At 44.6% G+C, this 10,274-nt stretch overlaps 1 protein-coding gene across 1 annotated transcript; it reads left to right on the top strand.

The window, feature by feature from the left end:
• Positions 1-1,390: 1,390 nt before the first annotated feature.
• On the top strand, positions 1,391-4,574 carry LOC128627769 (protein FAM107B). The gene has a single exon (XM_053667337.1). It carries the CDS (start codon positions 1,607-1,609, stop codon positions 2,000-2,002), a length of 396 nt encoding a protein of 131 aa, XP_053523312.1. The 5' UTR covers positions 1,391-1,606; the 3' UTR covers positions 2,003-4,574.
• The last annotated feature ends 5,700 nt before the right edge of the window (positions 4,575-10,274 follow it).

The following is a 10,274-nucleotide window of genomic DNA, read 5'->3' as shown; positions in this document are numbered from 1 at the left end:
TGTTGTTGCCTTTCCTCCATTTAACAGATACTTATTGAGTCTTTATTTTATGTTGCACAGTATTTGGAGATTCTTGTCAGGAGCCAGCCAGCAACCATCCCTTGACAAGGTCGGGATGGTTGAGATGCATCTGCAAGGCAGAGGCACCTGTGGCTGGATTTCCTGTCTCTCTCTCTTTACATGTTTGTTTTGGTGATCAAAAGGTGGTGGGATTGTTAGACAGCTGTATTTCAGGTTCATTGATTCGCATAATTCCAATGAAGTTGTACAAAATAATTTCTTGACCAGAGAACAAAGTTCTCTCTAATGAAATAGCCCCTGTATGTCTAAAAGTTGTTGGAGTAACAGCCCCTCCTCTACCTTGGGCAAGAATATGTATTAATTAGAAGTAGACAAGCAAAGAAACAGGAGAAGTTGGTTAGCTACTAAAAACTAAGCATGTAGAAACAATTACCAAGGAGTTAGAGTCCATATTACATAAAGAAACATTTTAGACAGGAAGATAGCTAAGTTAGACATCACAAAGGCCTTATAATGAATTTCCTAACCTCATCTCAGTCTAGCGTACCTTTTGCCCCATGTCAAATTCTAAGACCTTTAATAAACAATAAGACATTCAAACTCTGTACGTAGAGCTATTTCAAATTGTCTGATTAATGGCTCACCTGGTCAAAACAACTCGTGTTTAACACAACTGAAACTATGGACATTCTTGTACTTCTCCTGGTTACCTCTGTATTGGTTTTTTCTGCTTAACCAATCATGCCATGCACCTGTTCCTTTAATGTTATGTAACAATCACTATAAAAATAAAGCCTAAATCAAACTCTATGAGTTCAGTCAGACCCATAGAGGCTGGCTGTTCTCCGGCATCCAATCGGGTGTCTGAGTCTTCATTCACCTGCGCCATTCATCCTTCAGGGATCCTGAGACCTGCCGAGGCTGGACACCGGCAAATTCCTGATACATAGGTTAGGTTCCCAACTTGGAACCCAGGGCCTCAGACTAAAAATAAGTAGTGGTAGGTGTTGGGTGTGTCACCAAGAAGAAATTTAGGTATCATAAGGTCACGATTAGAGCAAAACCCAACCTAGCTTGAGTGGTCCAGTAGCACAGTGGAAGTGGTGTATATTCGAGTCTGTTTTGAAACTTCTTTCAGGTGCTTGATTATAATAAAGAGAAGGACTTGTGGACAAGTAAATAGTAATAGCAGAGAGGATATATTAGATGTATTAAAATATGTATAGTACTAACTTTTCTGATCTTTAAGTGTGTATTTCAAATAGAACTTTTTTTTGGAGCTCACTAAACTCTTTTTCTTACATACATGATTCTCATAGTTCCTTAAAATGAGTCTTCTTGTTCTTTAGAAAAGAGTTAATTAGAAAGAGTCGCCCTGCGTCGGTCGGGCAGCAGCAACCCTCCGAGCCGCCTCTAACGCGGAGTCCGCCGCCTAGAGCCGCGGTGCTCCGCGGGGCCTCTGAGCACCGCCGCGGCCGCCCGGAGCGAGCGCCGAGGAGGCAGCCCAGCGCCTTTGTGCGCGCGCTGAGACAGCCCGTTTGAGGATCCCGACCAGAAGGACACATACCTCACTCCAAGAAATATCATGGCTGAACCAGACTATATAGAAGATGACAATCCTGAACTAATTAGGCCTCAGAAACTCGTCAATCCGGTCAAAACGTCCCGCAACCACCAAGATCTTCACAGAGAACTTCTTATGAATCAGAAAAGGGGTCTTGCCCCTCAGAATAAGCCAGAACTGCAGAAGGTGATGGAAAAGAGAAAACGAGATCAGGTAATAAAGCAGAAGGAAGAGGAAGCACAAAAGAAGAAGTCTGACTTGGAAATAGAACTATTAAAACGACAGCAGAAGCTAGAACAGCTTGAACTTGAGAAGCAGAAACTGCAAGAAGAGCAAGAAAACGCCCCAGAATTTGTGAAGGTTAAAGGCAATCTTAGGAGAACAGGCCAAGAAGTGGCCCAAGCCCAGGAGTCGTAGGCCCAGGCCTCAGAGACTGTGCTGACACTGTGAGCGGTGCCTCCTCAAGGCTTCATCTCGGGGCACAAACCCCTGGGGAGCATCCCAGCCAGCAGAGCATCATCACTTAAAAAGGATTTGGCCTTGGCCCACCTGCTATCTGGGTGGGTGCATTACCTGCGACAGCTGCAGTTCCTATTCGCCAAACAAAGGACGTTGACCAGCACCCAAGTTGGGATATGGACCTGTGTTCAAAGACTCTGAAAACAACAAGTAAAGGAACAGGACACTGGAATAAAATCTTGAGAGTTGCACTACTTGGTTTTCCTACCGATCCAAGTTCAGTGGGGCACAGAGCCTTTTTTCTTTCAAAAACTAAAGAAAACGTGTTTTATTCTTCCTTTAGTTATCTGCTAGGTAATTTAGATCACATAGAAATGCATTTGATCTGTTACAGCCAATATTCAGTAATTCTGTTTTGGGAACCCCAGATTTTGTTGTTTTATTTACACTTCCACGCCCGTTAGGTGAATTCACACCTGAGAACGTAGGTGATAATGTTGAGCACAACTATTACCTTTATGGACAGCCATAGGGTGAAGAGGGTTTAAAATATGTAAACAAACATACATAAACAAAATACCTGAACGGCCATCTTGACTTTATTTTAATTTTGGGGGTTATATTCCATGGTAACATTCCAGCTCAGAGAAGGCACATTATGTAAATCCATTTATTGCTTTGATAACTATTTTATTTTTTTAATTTCTTGCTGAGCTTGTCCTTTTATATGAAATAATCTCCTCCATCCTTTGGACAATAAAAACTAGTCCACGTAACTAATTTCAGTGTCGAAAGTAGAGGGTCCAAATTTTTTGACTCCTCCTGAGAGCTGTGTGGAGAATGCTCCCGCTGGGAGCCTCGAAAGGAGGGGTTCTTTGGCTGTTTGAATGTGAAGCAAGTGTAGACCGGTCTCAAGGAGGCCACGTCGGAAGAGTCATAGCATTTGTACATGTTGAAAGTTATCAGAATCCAAGCCTTGAAAATTTCTGAGTAATGATCACCCATTTCTTTACTTTTTTTTTCTTGAGAAGAAAGACTGTCTCCCCACTCTTTTAGTTACGATGATGCTATTGATAATGATGATGTTAATGACTACTATTCTGCATCTCAGGAAAAGCCAACGTGAAGGGAGAAGCTGCTTAGTTTTTGAATTCTAGCTAGCAAGCTACTCAAAGTGAAGCCCAAGTTGCCAGTAGCAGCAAGTTCTTAGGCAGGATTCATTCTCTACTGCTGGTGTGGTACATTCGACTTGGGGCAGTCCGGAAGAATTTATGTGGATTCAGTATGCTCTCCATAGCGAGATTCAGCCAGTAGTTTCTCCATTGAAGACCTTCTTATAATTCCTCTAAAGGCACATGGAAAGCTGGGTTCTGAGCTTTTGAATTCTTAATAAGCATAGGAGAAATTGGCTTCCTGTGGGAATGCTTTTCATAGTTGACCATTATGCTCATAATCAGTGCTAATGTGAACAAGATATAAGTAAATGCAGTGATCGTATACTGCTAGTTTGAGACTATGTAGATCACATGTGGAATGGGTGACTTCCCTCATCAGTAAGTATTATTTGAATAAAATAGGAGGCATTTCAGAGAATATATTGCTCTATCGTAGTGGGCTTTTGAAGGGTGGAATGGCAACTTTTTTCCATCACTACCTTTTCAGAGAAGAAAGTACGTTAACTGATTGTCTTGAAAGCACATTTCCGATTGCACACTGACCGCAGTTCTTTCTCTGTGTGTGTGCACTAACGATGTGACCTGTAAAGTGAGGCTTCAGGACCGGTTCAGACGTAGCCTTTACTGCATGGAAGATCTTCAGATCCTGTGTCCTTGAAGCAGTTCTGCCACTTGATGAAATTCCCAAGGGCTCGCTCTGGCAGACTCCTTTAGTAGGATGAATTCTGTCTCTAGAACTTACCTAGAATCCATTCTTCCCTGGGAAAAAATAAATTACACAAGCATTGCCCTCCCAATCTCATAAATCCGCAGACTTCTTTGTAGTTCGTAGTACAAGGTCTGGCCAAACCAACGCTTGTAAATAGGACACAGTGATGTCTTAGTGGAAGGTACATGTAGAGAAGCTCCCTGAAGTCAGCAGATCAGCTTAGCTCATAGGCTCATGTTTTAAAAGGCCTCGGTCTCCTTCAGCGCTTCAACACTGTACCCTCCAGACCCCGGGACTCACGGACATCCGAGCAGCTTTGTGCTTTGAGCCACTTTTGGACAAAATTGGCTCCATTTTTCCACTCCATGGTTTTCTTAAACTAGTTCAGTGTTTTATAGTCTCCTAGTAGGAAAGTAGTGTTGCTTTCTAAGCTATAACAGTTGACTTTATTCTTCTACTCTGAAAAATCTTGACTCATTTGAGTGTATATAATATATATAAAGGGAGCCTTAATGGGTTTGTTTTCATAATTTAATATTTTTTGTATTTGCTCTTGTATAATTGTTTTTAATGAAAGTATTACAGAATCAAGGGTGGAATTCTTAGAACCAAAGTTATTCTTAATAAAAATCACCACATGCTTGGACCATGCAAAAAAAAAAAAAAAAAGAAAAGAGTTAATTATACCTTTTATAGTAATTATGTATTGAGAGCAAACCTAAGTAGTAAGGTATCATTGATTCAGTAAAATTTTAAAAATAATGGGGAGCATTGATTTTATGTTTGGAATGTTGCTAGGATGGTAAGGGAGACATCCCTCATTTACCCACTCATTAATTCTTTATTCATTAGGCTAACCTGTCAACATTCAGCACTGAACATGCGGGTTCCACGCAGGCATTTGTCGAGGCTCATGTCCAGTGGTGGTAACTGAGCATATGGGCTTTGGAGGCAGAGGGACAGACGTTGGAATCCAGCTCTGATCCCCAGCATTTCTGCAACGTTCTGCATGGCAGTAATGTTTCTGAGCTGCTGCTGCTTCATCGTCAAGTGGGGAGAATAATGGTACCTACCTTACAGGGCTTCAAAAATGAAGACAGGACATTGGTGGTGTGCTCACAGAGCCAGAATTTCAACTCCACTGAGGTCGCCTCATCACTTTGTGCAAATATTAATGTTCTTTCACAGGAGAAATGGATTGACACACCTGCCTTCCTGCCTCACTGCTGTAAAGACAAAGGTGCAGTATATGAGTTCGCTTTGTGAACCCAGCGCACTAGCGTGAGAGGCCCCCTTGCATCGCCCCTGTACTCCAGATCTCTGATGCTGCACAGACCCGGGGTGGAGCTCTGCTGAGAGAGTGGTATAATGTGCTTACTGATTAGTGAAGAGAACCTACTTTCTCAGAAGTGCATTGCTAAGATTAAATGAAGATGCATTTAAAGATGTTGGATACTTGGTAAAATATTCAGTGTATGAGAGTGGCTCCTACGATGTGGCTATTATGTGATATAAATGTGAATTAGCAGTCCTGTAGGCAAGAATTCATCTTTGAAAGTTCCCAGAGATGCAGCAACACCTGGGAGCGTTTGGGCTGTGGAACTGGGGAGCAGGCTGTACCTGGTAGTGTGATCACATCCTGCCTGATATTTGTCCTGTGTGGATGTGACCCACACCCCCTTCCCTAGCCTCAGGCTTTACGCTTCCTGAAGCTTTAGTGCATCTGGTCTGAATGCTCCGAGGACTCAGGGTCACGGCCTGTAGCCCCCACCTTCCTCCCCGGGAAGCTGGGTTAAAATCCAATACTTTGTCCCACGTTCTGGCTTCCAGAACCTGGATACCAGGGTCTGCAGCACCGGCCCATAGCCAGCTCCTTGGGGGTGCAGCCTTAGGGGGTACAGGTGTGGGGACCCTGGGCAGGGGAGCGCTGGAGAGCAGCCCCGTTCTAGAGCCTCCAGAGCCCTGGGGCAGATCAGCAAGCCCCAAAGGGGTTTACCCTTAACAGCCTCTACACTTTTCCAAGAGCAGCAGAAAATGCATGAATCCCATGACCTACAGGAGCCCTCTCCAGTGTCACAGAGTGCCACCCAGTCATCAGGAAGCCACTGCTGAGCAGGGATCTGAAGGCCACCTCTCCCACCTTGATGATGAAGATAAAATTCAGTGGGGAAGCTGACCTCCTTCCCTTTAACCTGTTCCCCATAGCGAAACCTAGACTTTGAACTGTCCGGACTCTTCTTCTGGCTTCTGAGTGAACACACACTGTTATCCCTGCTTCAAGCAGAGAAGATGCCAGGACTGGAGAACAGCTTCCAGAAGATGCTGTAGTCCACCTCTGTGCCAACACCACGGAGTTGGGTCCTTTGGATCAGGAAGGCGGGAAGCCTCCCATATCATCGGTCCTTCCAAGCCTGGTGACCAGTTCAGAGGATTCAAAGACATGTAACTGCCCTGTGTGTGCTTCGCCTGGAGACCAGAGTTAAGGGTACCTCCTGCCACTGGCCCAGACGCCCCTGACCAGCCCCCAAAACGGTCCTCAAGGGCCAGCGTCACACCTCACTCCTCCGCCACGGGAACTGCATTCTCGCAGTTCGGAGCTTGAAACACACCAGGCTTGTCCCTTTCCCATGCCTGTTTCAGAGCATGGTCTGGCGGGCAGGGGGGCGCCCGGGACACTCAGGGAAAGCAGAAATGCTGAGCCTGTGCAGGAATGAGAGAAGGGTGTAAAAACGATCCCACGCACATTGACTTGTCAGATTAACAACTCACTTCAAAACAAAACACAAGGTTCAGTAGTTCTTGTACGTGAGACTTGGCCTCCCGTTAGGGCCCAGCATGAAACTTTTCCTGGAAGTTCACGGTCAGCACTGTGCCAGCAGGGTTACACACACCGAGGCCGGGGTTCTCCCTGAACCCTGGGCCAGTGGGAGCAGAAGGAGCGTTTGTCCGCAGCAGCGTGCCCTCCGGCGCTTAAGGGGGGGAGAGTGTAAGTGCCCCGCTAGAGTAGAAGCTCCACACAGCTCAAGAAGGGGCCTGCCTGAAACATTCCTGCTGTTCGCCCGAAAGGAAGGGAGGTCCAGTACAACTGGCATGGTGTCATGTGCACCTAGAATTCTGAGCACATTTATTTCATTCTTGTTTGTTTTTTATGGCATCTAAGTGTAGTCCTTACTCAGAATCTTCTTACAGTCGTAAGTTGCCAGTGCTGTTCTCCTGCATCTCACTTCCAGAACAAGAGTGGATTGAAAATGTAAGTTCTGGACGTAACAAGGGCTTTGTCCTCTGAATGTGAGGAGCCACGTAGCAGCTTCCTTCACTAATGCCATCTGGTAGCGTTGTTGGCTTCTTATCTCAGTGACAGAATCCACTGATCTCACTGTCCTCCGTAACTGAGTTTAAGAACTAGGAGAGAGGGCTGAGGTAAGGATGACTCATTTTGTGCAGATGTGTGTTGAGACTGGCTAATGAAGGGGGGATGCATGCGTTAGAGAGCCTTCAGGTTATCAGAGTTTATCTGATGCCAAGTCAGCGGACCAAACCTTTTTAATTTCCTGCTTGTCAGGCTGACAAAACTCTATCCTTCAGGAATCCACAGTGTAGGGGCAGAGGTACATGAACATCTATTTTAGGGCCCAGACAAGGAAGATGAAGAGATGAAGAGGGGCATGTGGTTCGAAGAGCAGTTCAGCCACCGTCCTGGAAAATACTCGGGGTAAGGCAGCGAAGCCCCAGGCCCTGGGACCGAGTGGCAGGTTTCCTCAGTCCGAGGGACAGAGGACAGTTACCAGCAAAGATTCAGAGAGAGCCCAGAACCATTGGAGAAATACATGGCGTCATGTACGTTAAATGTTTGAAGAAGAGGGTGGTAAAAACAGCACATGAAACAGATGGCAGTTGGGTTTGGTTAGAAGAAGTGATGGTAATGGTAGGAAGAAGGCTTCCTCGTAGAAGGGGCTACGGAAGCTGCGGAGGCGGGGGGGGGGGGGGGAGGCAGTGGAGGTGGGGTGTTGCTGTGTACGTGGGTGCACTGGACCAAGAAAACGAGGAACGAAATAAGCCAGTAGTTGACAAAGGCAAAAGGCTCGAATGAAGATTTTTTTTTTTAGTGTGTAGTCAGTGTGAACTTGATGACTTACTCTAAGTTTCGAAGAGCTAAACCAAGCATTTCTGCAGTTACTTAACTCTATTTGCAGGCAGTTTGGCACTCACCGGCTCGCTGTTAATTATAGTCCTCATCGGCACGGGTGGTGGTTGATACACACTAGGTAATGAGTGGTCAGTTAGAAGTGAATGGGGCTTGGTGGCCTTTGCCTGTGGACGTGATGTCCACCGAGTCTGTAGTTAGTGCTGATGGTGAGTTCCTTAGAAATTGCTGCCTGTTTTATACCATCAGAGTGGCTAGTCCTTGGATCTTCAGTGAGTAAGTGATAAACAAAACAAGTTACTAAATGGAAGACCTGGGCTTGTATCTGGGGCCCTTCTACTGTATCAAGTAAGGTTTTCGAAGAAACCGTTAACCCCACAGACAGGCTGATGGGAACTCACCCTTAGGTCACACCATTTCTCTCTTTTCTACTTTTTAAACATTTATTGGGGTGGCCTTGGTTAATAACATTACGTAAGTTTCAGGTATACAGTTATTTTTTTCATCTGTAAGCCAACTTTTGTGGTAGAGGCAAGGACAACATTGATAACAGAGATGAAGAAAGTGTTAAAGCAACACCATGGGACCCGACATACATGTGTTAGTACACGTCATGGGGCTTTTCCAGAGACGTCTTCTCCAGGGTTAGGATAAAATCCTGCAGAACTTTCTGGAAAATCAGATCTAAGCAGTTGAGTTATTCTGAGCAACTATATTGAGGTAGAAGTGAAGAAGTTTTCTTTTTCTTCTGAAAGTAGTGTAGTGTTAATACAACAAACAGAATCTGCATATTTGTAAGGATCGGAAATACATTCTTACTCTTTTCATGTTGGAATTCGGTTATATGTCCAAAGCCTTTCCCTTCACTTCCCATAACTTCTACCATGATTATTATTACACTTGTAGAAATCAGGCATTTCCTCTTGATTATGAAGTACATCTCAGTAAACAAAAAAATACCACTGGATTTTTTCTTCTTCACTTTTTTCTGGATTTTCGTTGTTAATCTCTTGCTCATCAGAGCTCTGGCGGTTTGACTTGCTATTAAGTTGAAGTTGTTAAAATATAAATAAATGAGATGCCCACTTAATAAACAGATTTAAAATGCAATATTTTAAAGGTGAGATGTACGAGGAATTAACAAAATTGCACCAAACAATGAAAAAGTCGGGAGCTGTTGCCCGAGCCCTCTCCTGCTGCCCCTCAGCCTCCTCCCTTTGCTGGAAGTCAGTGACTTTTTCCCTAACGCAGACACTTCTGTAAAAGCCTAGTCACTTTACTGCACAATAAGCCAAGCAGCCTGATGGAGAGAATCGTCCAAATTGCCTGATTAGCTGGATTCGGTAGACCCATGATGGGTTTGGGGAGCCGGCCTCCGCATCTCTACCTGCAGCCTTGCTGCTCATCTCCTGCAGAAGCCGCTTAGGAGGATGGGCTTCCTGAGCAAGGCACACTTGGGACAGTGTGAGTAATGGGGGCTTTATTTACTGCTAGGAATCAACACATGCTGGCATCTTTATTGCTATTCTGGGGCGCGGATGCATCATTTCCCACGATTGCCGTTGCCCAGGCGGGTCACTGCGTGGGCATTCTGGCAGAGAGAGAAATGTTATCTCCTTGCACTCTCTTTTTAATGATCAGGGATTTGGAATTTTAGTTCAAGAGATTATAAGTTGTATAAATAAATTTTACAAGTATGCACAACACAAATAAACTCCCCAAAAGTCAGTTCCTGGTTTTATTTTTAAAAGAGTTTTCCAAAACCAGACTGCTCAAAGGTCATTTCTGCCACACAGCAAGGCTAATCTTCTATCACGGCACAGAAAAATCTATGGGCTTGATGTAATTATTTCTGTTTTTTTGGTTCCAAGATGAAGATGAAACCGTTCATCTGTTTTTGCATTCCAATTATCACCGAAACCCAGGAAACTTGGGGACATGGGTGCCCCAGGGCACCTTTACCCATGGTGTTCACGTTTTTCACGACTTGCTAATTAGCAGAGGTAAGGATGATACCACGTCGCTTTAAAACTACAGCACTTCATTAACCCTTTGAGATTTCACGTGATTTTTGCCGTCTGGAGTGGCAGAAAATTGAAGTGGAAATGATCTAATTATGAAAGTTAGGTGTTCCTTACAGCTCCAGGTTACTCTTTCTCTACGCGGTTTGAAATAGAGTGTCTCTGGTAAACAATGAGTTCA

This window comes from Artibeus jamaicensis, unplaced genomic scaffold (assembly GCF_021234435.1).
Source record: "Artibeus jamaicensis isolate MK-2021 breed Jamaican fruit bat unplaced genomic scaffold, CSHL_Jam_final contig_467, whole genome shotgun sequence".
NCBI classification, from domain to species: Eukaryota; Metazoa; Chordata; class Mammalia; order Chiroptera; family Phyllostomidae; genus Artibeus; species Artibeus jamaicensis.
Note: the sequence above shows the minus strand (reverse complement) of the source record. Positions and strands in the feature narration are given on the sequence as shown.